This window comes from Phascolarctos cinereus, unplaced genomic scaffold (assembly GCF_003287225.1).
Source record: "Phascolarctos cinereus isolate Bilbo 61053 unplaced genomic scaffold, phaCin_HiC Scaffold_4;HRSCAF=312, whole genome shotgun sequence".
In the NCBI taxonomy this organism is placed as follows: Eukaryota; Metazoa; Chordata; class Mammalia; order Diprotodontia; family Phascolarctidae; genus Phascolarctos; species Phascolarctos cinereus.
In genome coordinates, this window is record NW_027555847.1 from 265744333 (window position 1) to 265766209 (window position 21877).

The 21877-nt window shown below is 39.5% G+C and overlaps 1 protein-coding gene across 2 annotated transcripts in view; it reads right to left on the bottom strand.

Annotated features, from left to right (window-relative positions):
• SHB (SH2 domain containing adaptor protein B) overlaps positions 1-21877 on the bottom strand; it is a 348241-nt gene that overhangs the window by 129739 nt on the left and 196625 nt on the right. For both annotated transcript variants that reach the window (XM_021004560.2, XM_021004561.2), the window contains exon 3: positions 12603-12818. In XM_021004560.2, coding sequence (XP_020860219.1) covers positions 12603-12818 — 216 coding nt within the window. The remainder of the gene's footprint in view (positions 1-12602; positions 12819-21877) is intronic.

Here is a 21877-nt window from a genome sequence, read left to right on the forward strand (position 1 = left end):
AAAAACGATTAAGCAAAAATATTGGCCATAGAAACCTTTCTGACAACATATACAACATTTTCTCCTCACCTTTTAGCTATGAGGGAGAAGTTTTGTTTTATCACCTCTTCTTAGTCCCTGAGAAAGCAGTCTACAAGTGATGCCTCCATTTCCTTTTTTCCCCCCTCCTCACTCTTCTCAATTTGCTACAATCTGGCTTCTTACCTCATCATTCAACTGAAACTGCTCTCTCCAAAGTTTCCAATGATCTCTTAACCGTCAAAGCTAACTGTGCTCTTCCTAATCCACATCCCTCTTGATCTCTCAGCAGCCTCTGACAAGGTCAATAACGCTCTTCTCCTGGACACTCTTCTCTCTAGGTTTCTGTTGACATGATTGTCTCTTCATTCTTCTACTACCTGTTTGCTCCTTCTCAGTCTCATTTGATGGATCATAATCTAGGTAACACATGCTAATGGTCAGTGTCTCTCAAAGCTCTGTCCTAGGTCCTCTTCTCTTCTCCTATAAAATTTCACTTGGTGATCTCATCAGTTCCCATGGATTCAACTATCATCTCTCTGCTGATGAATCTCAGATCTACTTATTCAGTTCCAATTTTTTTCCTAACCTCCAAACTCACATCTCCAATTACCTATTGGATATCTTGAACCAGAGGACCTGAAGACATCTTGAATTAAATATATACAAAATGGAACTCATTGTCTTTCCTCCCAAATCCTCCCTAGTTCCTTTCTTTTCTATAACTGTCAAGAGTACCACCCCCCAACCAGGCACCTAAGTTCTCATTCTCTCTCACCCTCCTCATATTCAATTTGTTGCCAACTTCTTGTCATTTCTATTTTTTATTATCTCATATGTGCCCCCTTATCATCTTTGTTTTTTTAATCTTAAATCTATTTTTTCTGAACATTTCAATTTATTTTTAGCATTTTTTTCTTTTATTGAGTTCCAATTTTGAGTTCCCAATTCTCTCCTCTCTCCCACGGCCATTGAGAAAGCAGGCAATATATCAATTATACATGTGAAATCCCCTTATCTTCTCTGACACTACTAGCATCCTGATGCAGACCCTCACACCTGGATTATTACAGTAGCCTTTTGGTTGATCTTTCTGCCTCACATCTCTCCCCACTGTGGTCCATCTTCCAAGCAGATGTCAAAGTGATCTTCCTAAACACAGTTCTGACCATGTCACCTCTATAGGCAATAACCTCAATTCACTTCCTGTTACTTCCAGGATCAAATATAAAATCATCTGGTATTCAAAGTTCTTCATTATCTGCCCCCTCCTACCTTTCCAGTCTTCCTACACATTATTCCCTCTGTATCCCCCTCCCTCCACCATATACTGGGTGATCCAGTGACACTAGCTTCCTTGATGGTCCTTGAAGAACACACTCTTGCTCAGTGTATTTTCACTGGATCTCCCTAGGCCTGGAATTCTCTCCTTCCTTATTTCCATCTTCTGGGTTCTCTAGCTAACTTCAAGTCTCAGCTAAAATTCCACCTTCTGTAAGAATCCCTCAAATGTAGTGCCTTCCCTCTGTTGACTATCTCTAGTTTGTCCTTTATATGGCTGTTTGCATACTGTTGTTTGCATGGTGCCTCTCCAATTACACTGCTGAACTCTTGGAGAGCAGGGACTGTCTTTTGTCTTTCTTCATATCTTGAGTACTTAGTGCAGTCTCTGGCATACAGTAGGTATTTAATAGATATTTGCTGACTTGACCTCTCTGGGACCTTCTTTGGTTTTTCCATTACTAGTTCAAATTTCCTTTTAGTGATTTTGTTTTATCATTTACATTATTGTGGTCATAATATTTATTGTTTTCATGGCTCTGTTCATTTTGCTCTACATCATTTCATGTAAATTTTCCCATATTCCCAAATTATAGATATCTGTCATTTCTTACTGCACATAAGTATTCCATTATATTAATGTGATGTCATATTTTTTTCACCAATTGCTTAATTAATGTTCATCCATTTTGTTGCCATGCATGAATTAATGAATAAAAAACCATGTAATAAGCACTGTATATCAGGGACTGAGCAAGGCACTAAAAAAGTCCCTGACTTTGAGGAGCTCACATTTTAAGAGGATAAGACAATATTTTGGGGGGAATGGTGGCCAGGGAAGGGAGTTTTGGTTTGGGAAGTTACTAGGATTGTGAGTTGATACAAAGGACAGTCAATGGATACCATCTTTCCAAAAGTAATTGTATTCTGATTTGATACTGTGCCCAGAATAAGAGTTTCGACACAGAGCAGTGATTTGCTCAGGGTCACACAGCTAATAAATGTCTGAGGCTAGATTTGAACCCTTGTCTTTATCCACTGTGACACCTAGCTGTCTTTGGTCAGAAGGTCACAAATATTGTAAGCATTGGTGTTGGGATTTGAAATCAGGTACAGCTGGTGATTTTCAGTCTACTACACTGAGCCCATTTCCTGTGCTATAAGATCTTTTTATAGGCATGAGCTCTATAAGTTGAACAGCAAGACAGCAGATAAGTTGCTTTCTCTAATTGTTTTCAATCTCAAAAAAAAATTATACCAGAGATAGAGGAATTACAACAAAATCTACAGGATATGAAGACAAGACTCTCCTCTCTTACCCCAACCCATTCCCATCCATAAAAATCTTATGAATCATCACCAAAGAGATTTAATCTCTACAGGGCTTACTTAGCTCTCATCTCCCACTCCCCCTCCAGACAGTGAGAATGAGCAAACTTGAAGGCAGGCTTGTGCCTGGGGGCCAGACCCAGGGTACAGACTCCCTTAGTTTTAGTGACTTCCTGAACACTTCCTACCATGCGACTGGGAGACCTTTTTTTTTTTTTCCCTGTCCAACCATGTGAAGGAAAGAAGGGTAGACCATAAATAAGGCCAGTTGAAAATATGCTTGTATGAATACTTTCTGATGGAAAGAGGACTGGAAAATCATCTGGCCCTATCCTGTGCCACACCACGAGGAGGCAGAGGTAGTTTTGAGTCCACCTTTGGGAGCTGGTCTACCCATCAGGGCAAGGAATGTGGCCAAAGAGTTAAGTAATGGCAGAATACAAGAAAAAAGGGTGGAATGACAGAGATGTCAAGAGAAAATGCCTTAGTAAAAGCCCATTGCCAGAGATGATTCCAAAAACAGAGAGAAGAATGAATAAAACTAAGAAATCCAAGTATATTTAAAAGAAATATTATGGATATGAAGGACGGTGGACCCATAGTGCCTGGTGAAAGCCAGAATTCTGTGAACTCCATAGAGATCAATGGAAAAAGAAAACTCCAGAATTATTTGAGAGAAATAAAATTCATAAAAGAAATTAGGAATGAATATAGAGGAATAATATATACATAAATGCTGAGGGCATCACATTAGAATACCAGCTCCTTTAGAGAAGGGACTTTGTATTATTTTTTGTTTTGTTTTTTTTGGGGGGTAACCTATTTTTGTATCTCTAGCACCTAGCAAAGTGTCTGCCACATAAGAGCACTTAACAGACTTTTATAGACCATTTTCAATGGCAGACTGAGTTTTTATAGTCGCCCAATTAATGGAAAGGTGAAAATAATTTAACATTCTGCTGTGTCAACTGTTTGTTGATTACTCAAAAAAAATCAATAAATAACTCTTACTCAGTAGAGCATAATGTAGCATATTAAAGGCTCTCCTCCAACAAGGTGTCTTCCATGTATCTATGTAGATCATACGAGTTCCTTGAGAGGTGCACCCACAAACGCAGCATTGTTAAAGGATATTCTGATCAAATTAAGTGAGGCATAAAACAGGATATATATGCTTATCAAAAATGTTTGCCACAGTCACTGAGGTTATACTATATAGAGTCCAAAGGAAGAGAAATTCCCCTGTAGGATACTCTAGGTCCTCCTGTCTATGGCTGGCATTATTCTGATTTCATCAAGCCCTCTGTTGTGAAATCCCATGATAGCTCAAAAAGGTCAGATCCACAATTCATTCAGGACAAACCATATGCATAAAGAATACCTCCTGCTTGAAACTCTCATATATTTGGATAGCAACCAATTGAATTATTTCATCACATCTATTCTGGAAGGACACTGAAGATGGACAAAGAACGTGAGGAAGAGAGTGGGACTGAATTTGGGAAATGGTGAAGCGTTTTTTTTTTTTTAAACAATTCCCAGATGCTCCTTGACACTTATTTAGGCACTTTGGGGGCACTGCGATGATTGACAGATTTATAGCATGTTTAGAAGAATACTGGTTTTTAAAAAATATTTGTTTCTGTAGCAGGGAGTATCCTGATCTGTAGGTAGTAGGGACCCAATGGAGATCACTGAGCAAGAATGTGACATGATCAGAACTGCTTCACTTTTGGAAAATTATCTTAGCAGCTAATTGGAGGATGAATTGTAATGGGGAGGGACAAGGCAGGGAGACCAGTTGGAAGGTTACTGCAGTAGTTCAGGCAAGAGGTGATGAAGGTCCAAACTAGGGCTGGGGCTTTGTGAGTTGAGAGATTGAGATGTATATGATGGGTGATTAATGTACCACAGGAGAACTCAGACCCCCTAGGAGATGCATTAATGGGTGTGCGAGGTAAGCTGCTAAAGAATTAGACAAGTTAGCATTTGCTAGTAGGAAATTTTAAATAATACCAGTCCCCTGAATGAGTTGGCGCAATTTCCAAAATTATGCACCATTGTAAGAAACTAGCTTACAATAGTATTCTTCAGGCTATAAACAGTACTGTGTAATGAAAAGAGTACTTGGATTTGCAATCAGAATATTTGGGTTTGAATCCTAGCTCTGGTGAACTGGTCTAACTATTCTACATTTAATTTGCTTTCCAAACAAAAACTGCAGGCACATTTTAGGTTTAAAATGTAGAATGCTTCATTCTAAACAAGTCACTTTTTAAGAGTTCCCCAAACTGGACAGGCAACCCACATATTCCCTCTGGGTGGGCTACATTCAGAAATGAAACAGCATTACTAGGATCTTATGCATATTCAATGAATTTTAGGGTTAAAATGTGCCTCAGTTTCTTTATCTGTAAAATAATGGGAGTTGGATTGAATGGCCCCTTCTAGGTCTAAATTTCTGATCCTGTGATTAGAAGCCCTCTACAAGCTGGATAAAACCAACTCAGAACTGACAACCAAGAGAGAAAGTAGAAAATTTAGAGATATCATGAGGTTCACTTTAAGGTACTTGGCCCAGAGCGTCAGTTTGGGATGTGAGTAGCTTTTTGGAGAGTATCTTTTCAGTGACTTGCCCACAGCTATGGGTGTACCCCTTCCTTTTTTCAGGGGGATCAATGGGCTTACACAGAAAACCAAGTTCCATGCCTCGGCTGCTCCTTCTAAGTGAAAGGGAAGTGAATTTAAGAATCCACCTGATAATGGGGTCTGTGGCTGTGACCACGCAATTTGTTCCTACAAAAGCTTCAATGGGAGTTTCAAAATTGGATAGAAACAGATGCTCTCCTGTCTAAAATGCAGGATTCCTGCTGGTGGAAGGGTAGGTGGTATGCAAGGCTGATTAAACTTACAATATCCTTCTGTTCCCATTGAGATCCTATATTGTTTCCCTCTGTAAGCTGTGTGGGTTGCTGGACTGTGAAATCAGATCCTCAGGATCTGCCCTCTGCTGCTGGGACTCATCAAAAGCCAAATGTTCCTAATGTTTTCTGGCACTGGGAGAATTTTAGCCAGTGGCTGCACACTCGTGCTGCTGGATGGGGGAAACATGGTATTGGTCAAGACTCTTTTGAGAGTTTAAAATGTTTCTCACCTGCCTCCTCTTGAAAGCCTCAGCTAAAGAATGGTAGCAAAATTCCAAGAGAAAGAAGGAGTCATGGCACCAAAAAGGACTAGCACCACCTGACGCTTTACAATATGTGTGACTTGGAAAAGTGTTGACACAAAATTCTACTTAGGTTGATTGCACTGGTTTCAAGGAATTTGGGTTCTAGTTTTCCAGGAGATGTTCACACACACATAGAACGCAGACGCCACAAATGTGGAATGGATGCTTCCACTGGAAAATGCAAGCCATTTCTTTTTATCAGACCTTTATCTTTTTAACAAACCTCCCTTTTCATGATGTCAAAGAACTTTGAAAAGGGGCAAAGCACTGTAGAAATTAAAAACAACAACAATAATAATAATTCAGATTTATTCCCTTCTTTGCAATAAATCCCTCCTCTTTCCAATAGCCTGATATTTCGTGTATGAAGAGACCTGGGACAATTTAACATAATTTAGAGAGAAGTATTACAAAGAAGGATGGAAAGATAGGCATTTCCTTATGCCCTACTTATTGGCTTTTTTTCTGTTTTAAAGAAAGCAAGCCAGCAACAATAACAAAAACCCCAAGCCCCAAACAAAAGACCAAAACTAACATAACTCTGGTATGAGCTTTACTTTTCTTTGTAGGAAAAGTAACATTTCTAAGATGTCTGTGGTGCTTGGGTTTACAAGTACTGTGGTTATAGCTACTGAGAAAGGCAATCACATTACATTAATTAGTCCTCATTAGCCTGATAAGCTCTTCTGCCATTTTCCTCTCCAAAGGCCTTTAAGGGAACATGAACTAATGAAAACCTTTCCCAACTGTCACTTTAACTCAATAAGCATTTATTAAGCAGCTACTATGTGGAGACAGAGACAGAGAAAAAGAATAAGAGAAAGAGATAGTGAGAGTCACATAGAGAGACACAGATAGTCAGAGAGGGATGGGAGAAAGAGAGAAATGAGAGACAGAGATGGGAGAGAGACAGAGAAAGAAAGCAATAGACAAAGTCAGACAGAGAGATGGACAGGAGAGAGGAGAGAAATAGAAAGACAAAGAGAGAGAGAGAGAGAGAGAGAGAGAGAGAGAGAGAGAGAGAGAGAGAGAGAGAGAGAGAGAGCAAGCAGAGAGAGATAGGAGGAAGATGGGAAAGAACTAGTGAGAGAAATGGGAGAAAGAAATGAAAGAGAGACAGAAAGAAACAGATGGGCTTGGGGAAGAGGGAGAGAAGGAGTGAAGGGGAGAGAGACAGACAGACAGAAAGACAAAGACAGACAGGGATGGGAGACAGGAGAGATGGAAGAGAGGGATGAGAGAGAGGAGGGGGAAGAAGGAGGGAGAGGGAAAGAGAAAGAGGCAGTCTAAGCTGTAGGACAGAGTCCAGCTGGCCTCCAAATCAGGAAGACCTGGGTTCAAGCCCTACATATGATACGTACTGCCTGAGTCACCCTGCACAAGTCACTTGACTCTCCCCAGTGCTTCAGCCAACTCTCTATGACTGTAAATCACAGAGAAGGCCCTGTTCCGGTAGAACAAGTTTTTCATGGAAATCTCCCTATTTCTCCCAGATGAAATCACAGGTCCAACACTAAAGAGTTAGGCACTATGCTTGTTGCTGGATATATAAAGATAAAAACAAAACCATTTCTGCCCTCCAGGACCTTATGTTCTCTTTTGGGGAGGGGAGAACAACATGTGCACAGAAAATTAAGCACAAAATATGGACAAAGCAACTGTGAAGACATTAGAAACTGAAATTGTGGGGGGATGGGATGGGCTTCCTGTAAGAAGTGAGGAGGAGAGAGTGTTCAGAAGGTCAGAGGATCATGGGTCTGGATTTGGAAGGGATCTCAGAGCCCCTTAGACCAACTCCTCATTTTACAGATAAGGAAACAAAGGTTGATAGGTTAAGCTTGCTCTAGGTCACCTGGGGAGTAAGGATCGAAGGTGGGATTTGACTCAAGAGCAGGGATATTTTCCTTTGTCCCCTGGGGCTGAGGACCTCATGCAAAAGCATGGAGATGGTGATAAAGAACACCAACCAGGTCAAGTTGGCTGGACCACAGAGTGTGACCCTGGAAAGGTATCCTGAAGCCAGACTGAAAAGAATTTTGGAACCCAAAAGAGGAGTTTGAATTTGGTCCTATAGGAAAGAGGGAGTCATGGGAACTTCTAGATCAGAAGAGAGACATAGTCAGATCTTTGCATTAGGAATATTAGTTCTGAAGCTATGTGGAAAAGGGATTGGTGATGAGAGAGATCAGCAGTAGCAGAACAATTAGGAAACTACTGTAACAGTTCAGATGACAGGTAATAAGGTTTTGAAATAGGATGAGGCTGTGTGACTGGAAAGGAGGGTAAGAATCTGAGATATATTGTGGAAACAGGACTGAAAGGCAGGGATAACTACAAGAGAGTTCCAGCATCCCATCTCCCTGACAATCCATAGCTGATAAGACTTTGCAAAGTGATACATTTTTGGGGTTACAGAAGTAGTACCTTCTTGGAAATCACATTGAAAGCCTAACAGGTGAATAATGCAAATGTCATTATCCCTGATGAGGAAAGGGATCTAGCTTAGTAAACTTAGTACAAGCCCCCCACCCCTTTTTAGTACTTATTGGCGAACCTATAACAATAGTTTATTATCTGACAGTTGCAGAAAGAGATGACAAGAGAGAGCTGAGTAGATCATGGGATACCAAGGACCCTCCTTGGCATCTGCAGGAATTCAGGGCTGATTTTTAAGCTTTTGGATGCCTTCCAAACATTATCTGAACAGATATTCTTATTGCAGAATGTTATGATAGCTTTTTGTCCTGGCAGTTCTGATCCAGGCATAAGTTAGACTCCCCTCAATTAGAATCCCTATTCATTGGATCATTATCAAATATCTTAAAAACCCTGAAATATTCTCCTGGGAACTAGTTATCAAAGGTACAGAATTCTAAGATCTGGATGTATAACTCCCATAGGTGGCCTCAATCTGATTCTATTTCAGCAGACTCACAGGCCATTCATTTCTCAATATGGTGCCAATCTCCATGACTCCATGGGACAGCTAGGTGGTGCAGTGGATAGAATGCTGGGCCTGGAGTCAGGAAGAATGAGTTCAAATCTGCCCTCAGACACTTACCAGCTGTGTCATCCTGGGCAAGTCACTTCAGCCTGTCTGCCTCAGTTCCTCAATCTGTAAAAAGAGCTTGAGAAGGAAATGGCAAACCACTCCACCATCTTTGACAAGAAAACCCCAGATAAGGTTATGAAGAGTTGGACATGACCAAAATGACTGAACAATAACTCCATGACTGGATATTTTAAACAAGATCCTTTGCCTGACAATCTGCCATGCGGGCTCTACATGTTAAGTCCAGGTGGCATAAATTAATCTAAAGTAACCATAATGCATCAATTTATTTGATACATTTGATCTTTCTCGAAGTCAGACATGCTTTATGCCAGTGAGGTTCCAGAGCATATCAATGGCCACAACTGATGGCAGAGATACAGCTCAAAAAGACTTTATTTTAGGACCCCTGAGCTGTAAGACCTTCCATACACCTAGAACCATTCCAAAAGTTTCTTAAAGGACTTAAAATCTGAATTAATTCAAGAAAAAGTAATGAAAAGGTTCACAGTCAATGTTGCTAAATTATGAAGAACAAACTTGGCCCAGAGGAAGAGAAATAAGAAGATATCTATCTCCTCGTGCTCCTTTGCAGAGGCTGGAGTCCATCATGTGGAACATCGATGGTGTGTTTTTTTGGGAAATGATTATTTTTTCTGAATGGTTTCTCTTCTTCTTTTTATTAGTTAAAAAAAGTATTATAAAAATGACTGTCAGGTGGAAGAAAGAGGGCTAGTGGGGGAAATCTAGGTGAAATAAAAAGTTTTTTTTAAAAGCTAAATTGCTAATTGCTCAACATAGAAATACACAAGAATTTATTTCTCTTTGGCACTAGAGATCTGTAATATCAGAGATAAAATTATTTTAGATATTACGACCCCTTTGACAAGGTGATAGTCTGATGATTTCTATGGAAATAAATCCAGAATTTTACATATTTGCTTATTTAGAAACTTAAGTCTCTTTTGTCTGAATCTTACAACCTTTCTTTTTCATTGTAATATATACTTAACTTTAAACAAAAAACTTCACCAAATTAACAAACGTTTATAACTACATTAAAGAAAATTTCTACATTCAAAACATCCACAAAAGCGTATTAGTTACTTTCTTGGCATCTCATTCTGTTTGTGTTTGTTCATTCATCCATGTATTTGCAAATGCATTTTTCTCTTAATGTAGTCACAGTAAGTATATACACCTATGCTTTCTTTACTTTGTACTACTTAAATGAGGCATTCCCAAAGTCTTACCTATATTTTCCTTATTTTCATTGTTTTAATGATGGTGTAGTATTCTATTACATTGCTATACCACCATGTATTTAGTTATTCACCATTTGTTAGGTAATGAAGCTGTCTATAACAGTTTGCAATTACAAATAATGTTGTGTACACACGTATATGTGCATGTACATATGTATCTTTCTTTCTCTCATCTCTCTCTCTCTGTGTCACTCTTTTTCTTTAGGATAAGACCAAGGGTATAATCCTAATGAGATTGAATCAGAGTACAATTATTTTTCTGACTCTTGTATACTGCCAGATAATCTCTGAAAAAAGGTTCTATTAATTTGCAGTTCAGTACCTAGAACAGTGCCTTGCACTGAGTAGGTACTTAATTGAATTGAATTCCACCAGTGATGTTTGCATTAGGTAGCCTATTTCTTTAAGAATTCACAAACATGAGTTTTGCCACTCAAGTATTTTTGCCAATTTGATGGTTGTAAAGTGGTACCTCAGAGTAGTTTAAATTAGCATTCACTAATTATAAATGAGAATAGGTTTTTAAATGAAGTGGAGACAATTGGAATCCCACTTCTCTATTACTCTCTCCTTGTATGGAAGAGATTAGAGCAATACAACAAGAAGAAAAAAGTTTTATTCTACCTTTAAAAAAAAATCTCTTTCTCCTTATAATCCTCTGAAAGAGAAAGATCCTCCTTTTCCCCTGGTGGGAGGTTTATCTATCACTCAATGTATTTTAAAGGGATTTTTGGTACTATAAAACTGTAATGGTAGAGTTTTAGAAAAAAAAAATTCTCCTAGGGAATACCTGCTTGATGAGAACCTGGAAAGTGGCCAGGCCTGGAATCTGAGAAGGGAAAAGTTGAATACTGATTGAGAACTATTATTCATTCTCTCTGCTTTGCAAATGAATTGAGAGCTGGAGGCAACCAGCCTTGAGATAGGAAAGGAGACTTGGTGGGACATTCAAAATGTTTAGGCTTTGAAAGAGGAAGAGACAGGAAGGCTGCTCCTGGTCACCAGGGCCAATCAGTCCCTTGGAGTTCAGTGTTGCTATCTATTAAATCTCAAGGCTGGAGTAGAATCAGAGGTTCCCAAACTCACATGTGTACTGCTTCCTTTAAAAAATTACTCAGCACCCCCTCTCCCCTGAGTTAGGTTAGGCTAACTCTTATTTTTATTCCACCCCATTCCCATTACATCCAAGGCTACTATTACCCGTCCCCCTCCCATCATTCCAGGGCAACCTAGAGGGTGGCATCGTCCATTTTGGGAACCAATGGACTAGATGGTCCCTACAGGCTCTAAGATGGAGTGATTCTATGATTCAAAAGGGCTGATAGTAATGTGGAGTCAAAGGAAAGGTGACATCTGCCACTGCCTCCAGTGACACCACACCAGACCAGCAACTACTTGAGAAAAGCTGTGATATTTCTTTCACCTTTTTTGTATCCCCAGCACTTAGCAAAATGTCTGGCACATACAACAGAACAGAAAACCAGCTAACATTTAGATAGTGCTTACTATGTGCCAGGCACTGTGCTAGGTGCTTTATAATTATTGTCTCTTTTGATCCACCCTGGGAGGTAGGTGCTATTATTTTCCCCATTTTACAGTAGAGTAAATTGAGGCAAATAGAAGTGAAGTGACTTGGCTGGGGTCACATAGCTAGTAAGTATCTGAGCCCAGAGTTGAATTCAGATCTTCCTGACTTCAGGCCTGGCACTCTAACCACTGCACCATCTACTTGCCTAGAAATAGGAGGTGCTTAATAAATGCTTATTGACAGGCTGACTTACTACTGCTTCAGAGTTTGGGCCTAGAAGCTACCTTAACACAAGTTTCACAGGAGGAAGAGCTGAGCTAAGCACCCAACTGGTGAATATGATTCAGGTAAATCAAAGTGATTGGAGAGAAATTAATCAAATGGCGAGGGCTGGATTTTCAGGGGCCAAGATACTTTTAGGAGAAAGGCTAAGGAAATTTCTGTAAGGTCAGTGCAGGGGAAGCTGGGGCTGATGGGGGGGATGGGAACCTAGGAAGGACAACAGCTGGGCATTGCAGTGGACTCTGCCACCGCTAGGGTCATTTCCATCATTATTTTTCCCTTTTCTTAGGACACTGATTTACCTAACTCAAGGAGGTGGGGACAGTTTTGGTAATAATCTACATAAACATTGCTGGGTTTTCAAGGAAAAGGTGTGTAAACTTCCTTAATTCAATGGCTATGTGTTTTCATAGATGTGAGGTTACCCTCTAAAATGATGCCAACTGTCACCAATAAAAAAAAATGGGTTTTAGTGGAATGCTCACAGAAGTAAATAGGTGGAAAATGCTGTTGCTTATTTTGGAGAGGCTACAGAGAACTGTGTCCATCTTCTGTAGTAGACAATATATATACAGGATAGACTATTAAAAATGCAGGCATTAACTACTATTCTTTTACCTGCTAAGGCTGGAATTGTGACTTTGTTCCACTCCCATGGCTGATCGTACTCATCTGCAGGCCTGTCGTCATCCTGGGGCAACTTGCTCTCTCGCAAACGCTGGCTGACCAAGCTTTCAGAATCTGAATCCACACCGTTGCCTTCTGGCTCATAAGGTGTGTCATATAACTGGACGCCTTTATTCTGGGATTTCACGCTTTCTTGCCTCTGAAATTCTGCAGAGAAAAGAAACACGGTATTAATGTAATTTGAAAGAAGTCCTGTTATGCAACCTTTACTTAACAAGCATCTATTAAGCATCTGTTTACACGCAACGCGCTATACTTGGTACGTGGGATTAAAAAGAAGAAAGATACAATACAGGGTCTGGGCTTCATTTAAAGTTCTGGCCGCTTCCTAGGTTTCTAGCCTTTTAAGGCTGTGTTCCCCCTTCACACATTCTATACTCCAGCCATACTAGCTGGTGCTCACAATGAACAGTACAATGTTCCCTCTCTCTTATGCCTTCGCATAGGTTGTCTCCTATGCCTGGAAGGCTCTCTCAGTTCACTTTCACATGACTTTCAGAATCCCTGGCTTCCTTTAGGACTCCCCTCAAGGGCTACCTCTTTGCTGAGGCCTTTTCCTGTCCTTACAAGTGACAGTGCCATCCCCTCTAAGATTACCTTCCATCTACTATGTACCGATGTACGTACTGATCTCTATACATTTATGTGTGTAGGTTATTTGGTTTTTTTTCCTTGTGTGGTTTTTTGTGTAATGATTTATATATGTTGTGGTTTCTTGAGAACAGGGATTACTTTTGCTTTCCCTTTCTATTCTCAGACTCTGGTACAGTGCCTGGAACAGAGTAAACATTTAATAAGGTCTTGATTGATAACTGATTGCTCTAGAGGTACTTAACAATATACAGATGGAGAAACAACTATATAAATAACTAATATACAAGAGGAAGGGAAATTAGTGCAAATGAATTGTCCAGGTAAGTTATTAGGGGAACTCTGATGCCCTATAACATCAAAGCTGCACAGGTTTTGCTACCTTCACTGTCAGCCAACTAGCATTTATTAGGGCAGCTAGGTGGCACAGTGGATAAAGCCTGGAGTCAGGAAGACTCATCTACCTGAGTCCAAATCTGGCCTCAGACACTTATGAGCTGTGTGACCTTAGGCAAGTCACTTGTTTGTGTCAGTTCCCTATCTGTAAAATGAGGAGAGGAGAAGGAAATGGCAAACCACTGCAGTATCTTTGCCAAGAAAACCCTACATGGGGTCACAAAAAGTCAGACATGACTGAAAACAACTGAACAATAATTGTGTGCAAGGCAAAGTGCTAAGTGCTGGGGACACAAAGAAAGGTGGGGAAAAACAAACAAACAAACAAACAAATAGTTCCTGCCTGCAAGAAGTTCACAATCTAACAGGGGAGACTAATCAAGAAACATTTATTAAGTGTGTAACTATGTGCCAGGTACTATGCTAAGTAGTGGGGATACAAAAAGAGACAAAAGACAGTCCTTGCCCTCAAGGAGCTTACAGTTTAATTAGGGAGCCAACACTCAAACAAATATACAAAGCAAGCTATATAGGATAAACAGGAAATAATCAACAGAGGGAAAGACATAATGCGAACAGCTCTGTGAAAGAAAGGATAAACTAGGGGACGTCTCAGAGAGAAAGCGCTAAAGATTAATTAAGGAGGCTTAGGAAAGGCTTCTTGAAGAAGGTAGGATATTAGATAAGACTTGAAAGGACCACAGGTCACCTAAGATCAGGCTGGTCTAGCTAGGGGAGCATTACCAGGTGATCAGATCTCAATTCTAGTATGTACTAGCTGTATGACTTTGTGGAAATCATTTAATTTCCATGGAACTCACATTTCTCATCTTTAAAATTTATTTCTGATTTTTGTGTTTAGAAACATATTTTTCAAGAAATTTGTCACCTCTATGAGCCTACAATTCTGCACTGAAAATAATGGGGTATTATTGTTAACTGAATGTTCTGGTAACCAATTAATTGTTGTTTGTCCCTCATTTTGAAGATGACTGATGATATTTGCTTGTGAACTAGATTTAAGCAAGGCAGAGTTGTACAAAGTCTTTAGCTCCACTCTTTATTCTGGTGTCATAAAGCCTGGTGGCAGGATAAAAGTCAAGATAACTGGTGATTGCCTGGGATGTAGTGGATGACCTTGGTGTCTCTGATGTCTGACCAAGCTCTAAGCATTCCACAGTGCCTAACTCAGCTGCCTTCACAGCCGTTGGAACAAAGTGTGCCCATTCTTCTACCATGAGGATGTCTTCACATGCTTAGGGTAAACCTCCAACTAACTCACCAGCAGATCTGGGGCCTATTGGTTACTCTCAACCTGGTTTAGCTCATCCGTCTGCCTAGACAATTTTACCCGGGTATGGCCATTGCATGTGCCACAGCTTCTTGGAGCCACAAGTGAGAGTTGGGTGACCAGTTGGACACCAAAAGTGGATAAATACCCTTGAAAAGGGCTTGGCAAGGCATCACACCAGAGGTGCTAATCCTCCCTGAACATCCTATAAATCCCTACCAAACAATTATACATACACATTATTGAGAGGAGGTGTTAGGTAGTGAATGTACAGCTGGCCTTGCTGACAAGAAGAATGAGCTCAAATACAATTGGTTGGTGAACATAGGTAAGTCACTTCTAACCTCTCAAGGCTGTTTTGTTCAGTTATTTTTCGGTTGTGTTCAATTCTTTGCGACCCCATTTGGGGTTTTCCTTGGCAAAGATACTGGAGTAGTTTGCCATTTCCTTTTCTGGTTCATTTTACAGATGAGGAAACTGAGGCAAACATGGTTAAATGACTTGTCCAGGGTCATACAGCTAGGTCCCATGTGAAGTTAGGTCTTCCTGATTCCAGGCTCCATGCACTACCCACTATACCACCTAACTGCCCAACCTCTCAGTATCTCAGGCAGAAATTCTTTAAGCCTTTTTACACTGCAGAGGTGGTGACGACCTGCACTGGTAAAGGGAGATCTTACCAGGAGCTCTCTACTTTGATGAGATCAGAGGTTCAGGTTAAAAAAAAAAGTTCACAGTATTACTGATTACTAAAGGACAGTAAAATAAATATGCTATAGAAGCAACATCTACTAAGACTGGAAAATCCTTGCTACTTTTTTTCAAATGAAGAGAGAGAGAGACAGAGGGAGAAAATCCTAGAGACTTAATTGGATTGGGAGGGAGAACTAAGGCTCAGACTGCCCAGGCACAAGATCACAGCTATAGGTTAACACATGGTTCAGCTTTGGCAGTTCAACTTGGCAAATTCAAAGGTGGGAGAATTTCACTGAATCAGTCAATGCGGTTTCTTTCCTGAATATCTTTTCCATGCTATTGTTAAGCAAGCTTCTTTTGTGAAATGTTACATAGTTCTAACCCTAAGCCTAAATAATCACATAGGTTTTGAGTTGAGCCTGGCCCAGAACATCATAAAATAGTAAAGTTATACAGAATATAATTATCCTTTAATAATTCATTGATTTTATAGGACCTCTGTAGCATCATTAAAATGACCAATTGTCTTTGCATATTACTGTAAAAAAATTAATCCTATCGTTTGGATTCTGGATGAAACATCATTTATTGTAAATGTTTAGGAATGAAAAACTTAGTTTGGTCTTTTAAAAATTGCCTTTTCACTACTCCCAGAGATCATAGTAATAGTCAATAAAAAGAACTGAATTTACAAGCATGTAAATTTACAAGCATTTATCAAGCACCAGTATTTATGAAGTGCTTATGTACTATAAATATCTGAGCTGGTTACTGGAGAAAGATATAAACACAAAAAGCATGGCCCCTGTCCTCAAGGGGCCTGCAGTTTATTAGGGGAGATAAGACGTATACACAAATAATTAGAATATAGCCTTTGTGCACTTATCATATTTTCTTCACTTGCTATGTTCTTACCCTAAAGTCTAACTCAAAGGCTTTATTCTCAGGAAGCTTCTGCTCATTCCTTCCAGTCTGTAATAACTTCTCCCCTCAGGCCTCATGTAGCACTTTGTCTTATAATTTTCAAATGCATTTATCGTATAATATTGTGCATTTGAGCTATCAGCATTGGTGTCTTACCCTCATCCTATAACAATAAATGTCTTGAGAGTAGAGAGTGTCTCACCCAAATTTTTCTATCTGTTCCAGGGCCTAGCAAAATGCTAGACCACAGGAGTCAGAGAAGGAAAAAACAATCCCCCCCCAAAAAAAAAGGGCTCAAAATTTCAGCTAAGAAACAATTTTAAAACAATTTCTTGTCTAAAACTTCAACTAGAAACTCTGTATGCTGTGCTGATACTAATACATAGGAGGCTACCCTAAAAGGAGGAAGAATCAGTTACTGAGTTAAGCAAAGCTTCATTTGTTCATATTAATAGTAAATAGGCCCGTCTGATTTAGTAAAACGATGAGTAATAGAATATTAGAAACGACAAGCAATTTTGTGATTTTCAAGTACACATTTAAGAGATTGTTAAGAAAAAGTTCCCAAACAAGAGTTCATCGACGTTCATACCCACAGCCTGACAAATCTGGTTGAGTCACATGAGGACGTAAGGATGGCATTTCCACCCTTGGACTACATTGGTATGTTGATACAAGTTGGGGGTGAGTGACAGCTGCCATAAAAAGACTCAGTGAATACAAATTTTTCATTTCTTGCGACACCTTTAGTTTTGGGGAGATTGTTTGAGTCAGAAAAACAGCAATTTCCTTGCTGCTTTCTGTATTTTGCTTCTTCATCAAGAATTAATCCCCTAGCCTGAATCTCAGTACCTACATCTGTTTTTTTCTCTTCTCACTTATACTAACCCTTTGGATTATGGTGCTATGCAGATAGCCTTGTATACCAAACTAACCTGGTTTGGCTTGCTTAGCTTCTGATTTGAACTACATTCCTATCCCCAACTGATCTCAGACAGAGGTGCAGATGAACCCTTTCCCCACCCAGCTATTTACCTAATTCACCAGCACTAATCTAACCTGTCTCAGGCAGATGTGACAATCTAGGGATCTGATGTAAATAAGAATCATTTGTAAATGAATCTTAGAAAAAGTGCACAAAAATAGTTTGGGTCTAAACATAAAATGATGGAATCCTAGAGACATAGAGGTAACTTCCTCCAAATTCTTGCTCAAAAGACAAATAACTTCTAGAACCATTCATTTATTCATTCATCAAACAATTATTGAACACTTTCTATATACCAGACATAGAATCCCCAATATAGTGGATTATCTTTTTGCATAGATAACTACTATAAAAGTGAGGTAAACTTTATTAGAGTTCCTTACCAAATTTAAAAAAAATCAAATTAGTTTAAAAACAAAAGCCTAGAAATTCAACAGTAGGATTGAGTAGGTAATATATGCTTCAGCCTGAATGGAACAACCCAAGGCAATGTATTCTTTTGGGCAATAAAAGAGGTCTAGTGACTATATAACAGCTCAAGCTGGAGCAGGGGTTCTTGGGGGCTGGGGAGAAAGAAGGGTAAGTACATGGGATTAGGGGTAGCAGGACAGATAAAGTGTCTATGAAATCAGATGGGGAAAGAATGACACCTTTATTTCAATATGATTAGTTTCCTTTGTAATCCTATATACTTTATTTTATGCATTTAAAAACAACCCTTCTGAGAAGGGTTTTATTATACACATGCAAGTTAAGATTAATAGTTGTCTTTTAGACTCTTACATGATTCCCTGTTGATACTGATGGAGCCTGTCTGTGGTAGGTACATCGGCTCTTTGTTGACCAAAAGAATACATTGATTTGGGTTGTTTAGTCCAGGCTGATGCGTGTATCACCTGCTGAGTGTGACTCTCTTCTTCTGCTAAATTTCAGTTAGTTTCTCAACTAATTTGATTAAAAACAAAAGATTTGGTCAAGAACTCTGGTAAAGTTTACCATACCTCTGTAGCAATTATCTTTGCAAAAAGATATTCTATTATATGGTGGATGCTGTGTCTGGTATATCGAAGGTGTTCAATAACTGTTTGATGAATGAATAGGTGCCAATGCAAAAAACGTTAAGAATTCCTGCTTTAGGGGGCAGCTAGGTGGCGCAGTGGATAGAGCTCTGGCCTTGGAGTCAGGAGGACCTGAGTTCAAATCTGGCCTCAGACACTTGACACTTACTAGCTGTGTGACCCTGGGCAAGTCACTTAACCCCAATTGACTCACCAAAAACAAAAAAAGAATTCCTGCTTTAAAGACTAGTGTTCTATAATTCAGTATGAGTAATGTGATATGAATCTCATCTTTCAGTTTGATATGTGGTTGAACACTAAGACAGGACACAGGGAGAATACTGAATACTGAATAACAGGGTATTATATATATTAGATAATCGTTTTTCTTTAGGTGAATTGCTGTCTGGTTACAAAACGCTGGTTAAAGTGGACCTTAATAACTTTTACTTGTTAATTCTATTAATTCTGATAGTCTGACTATATCCTATACATTATAAATCACATATTTACACCCTTGAAATATTACATATGTCTAAATCAAAGGAGGATAGCTGCAAAAATGCACAGACAGCAACTATGAAAATGTTCACTGCTTCTTAACCAGACCTGTAAGCATGATGCAGTATGGCAGAATCTACCTCCTGTACCTTGCTACCGGAGGTCCAGGTGTCCTCCTTATGCATTTTCCTGCTAGAATGCTGGCGTGGTGAAATGCAAAATCAAATATGAAAAAGAGTAAACTTGATGGTGGTGAAATCATCTTAGTGGTAAATATTTAAATGTAACCCAAAGGACGGAACATGCAGACTAAGAGTCCTCCTACTAAATTCTTAACCTCCCCCCCCCGGATGCATTTGCATCGTAGCTTTCCAAACTTGTGTCTAAAAATGGGCAAAGTGAGAGGTGCCACAAGAAAAAAATAAAGGTGAAAAGCATTTCCCAGCGACTACACGGTGTAGTGGAAATGGACTACAACACTTCAGCTCAGAGGCTGTTGTCCAACTGTGTGGTTGAGACAGGTGAACCATACACAAACCAATGCTGTGGACAGATTGTAAAAAAGATATTAGGCAATTCAGAGTCTAACTATTAAGAAGGAAGGTTCTAGTCTCAGTTCTGCTAATAATACAGCTTTGAGACTCAGTTTTCTCATCTACAAAATGAGGGGGTGGGAGTAAGGGGTTCTTAACCTGGAGTTGGTCCGTAGTCTTATTTTTCTTTTTCTTTTTTTTGTGAGGCAATTGGGGTTAAGTGACTTGCCCAGGGTCACACAGCTAGTAAGTGTCAAGTGTCTCGTCTGGCACCGGATTTGAACTCTGGGCCTCTTCATTCCAGGGCCAGTGCTATATCCACTGCGCCACCTAGCTACCCTTATAGATTTATTTTTAAAGAAATGTTTTGATAACTATATTTTAATATAATTGGTTTCCTTTGGAATCCTACATAATTTGTTTTATAAATTTAAAAACTTTATCCTGAGAAAGGGTCTACAGGCTTGGGTCTATACGTCTGGCTTCATCAGACTGTCAAAGGGGTCTGTGACACAAAAAAGGTCAGGAACCCATGGTCTAGACCAGGGGTGGGGAACCTGTGGCCTCAAGGTGGCACGTGGCCCTCTAAGTCCTCAAGTGTGGCTCTCTGACTGAATCCAAACATCACAGAACAGATCTCCCTAATAAAAGGATTTGTTCTTAAAACCTGGACTCAGTCAAAAGGCTGCACCCAAGGTCTTAGATGGCCACATGTGGCCTTGATGCTGCAGGCTCCCCACCCTTGATCTAGATGGCCTCTTCTAGCCCTAACATTTGTTGGCACTATCAGAACTAGCATTCCGCCAGAATAAGGCAGCATTGTTCCATGGAACAGCACTGCTAAATGAAAACCGTTCATTAAAATGGGATTCTATTTGTACTACAGGAAAAAAACAAATTTCATTAAGACATTAAAACTCAAAGCAATGCTATTTTTAAACAATTTTGACTTACATTATCTAAAGGAGCTTAAACACTGATCTTTCCTTGTCAATATTTCTGCTCATTAAGCAGGACTTTAGAGAAGCCTGGTATAGCAGCAAGAAAGGAAGGAAACAAACTTTTATTCAGTGCCTACTACATGTCAGGTGCTATGCTAATTGCTTTACAAACAGTATCTCAGTTAATCTCTCCCTATTTTATAAATGAAGAAACTGAGGCAGACAGAGGTTATGTGACTCACCCAGAGTCATACGACTAATAAGTGTCTGAGGCAAGATTGGAACTCAGGTATTCTTGACTCCAGGCCCAGTACTCTATCCACTGGGCTACCTAGCTGCCTCTACAATGATCCTTATCTTTGAATTTACAAGCTATGTGAACACAGGAAAAAGTCCTTAACCTCCCTGAAACTCAGTTTTCTCGTCTGTTAAAAAAAGCTATTTCCCATACAGATCTATGAGTATCAAAAGAGATAAGGCATGTAAATGAGTATGTAAAGTGCTTTGAAAAATTTAAGGCTCTTTATAAATTTCAGTTACTATTACTAATTGTTATTATTTGGTTTCCAAGAAAACCATTTTATATATACAATAAGGGGCAATCATCTCATGCCACACAGTCAAATGTAGTCCTCTCTTCTTGGCTAACAATCTGTGTGGGCTTTCTTTATTGCAGACAGCAACACCCAACAGTCCAGGAATCCATCTAATACAGTAGTCGGTGGTCATATGTTCTAAATCATGTTATTTTTACAGCTATCTATAAATTCATAGAAAATGACCTTTAATACCAAGGTGGCAGGTGGCTATTTCATGCCTCTTAGTCAGAGTACATGAGCATTAAATTGACAGGGTGGATTTTTCTTTCCTTTTTTTTTTTTCCAGCATCTCAGCCAGAAGATTGTCACAGTGAAACTAGACATGAAGACCAGAAATGTAAAAGGTGTCTTTAGTTTGCTTGAATTTTGATTTTAACTTCAATCCTTATCCCAAATATTTCCACAAAAAGAATCTAAAAAAAAAAAAAGAAATCTGCATTCTATTCAGGCAGGCAGCCGTGGCCAATGCACCAGGAGTGTTTTCTCCATATTGTGTGCTGAAGAAATCACAAAAGCACCTGGCCTTGATAGCTAGGTTTTTGTTTTTGGTGAGTCGACAGCATTATCTATAGGGGTTTATAAGCATGGTCACTGAAAGACCTAGCATTTCCAAATAGAGCCATGCCTCAATTATTCAGCACAGTTGGGAAGTAACAGCTACTTAAGGATAGGCCTTTTTTTTTTTAAA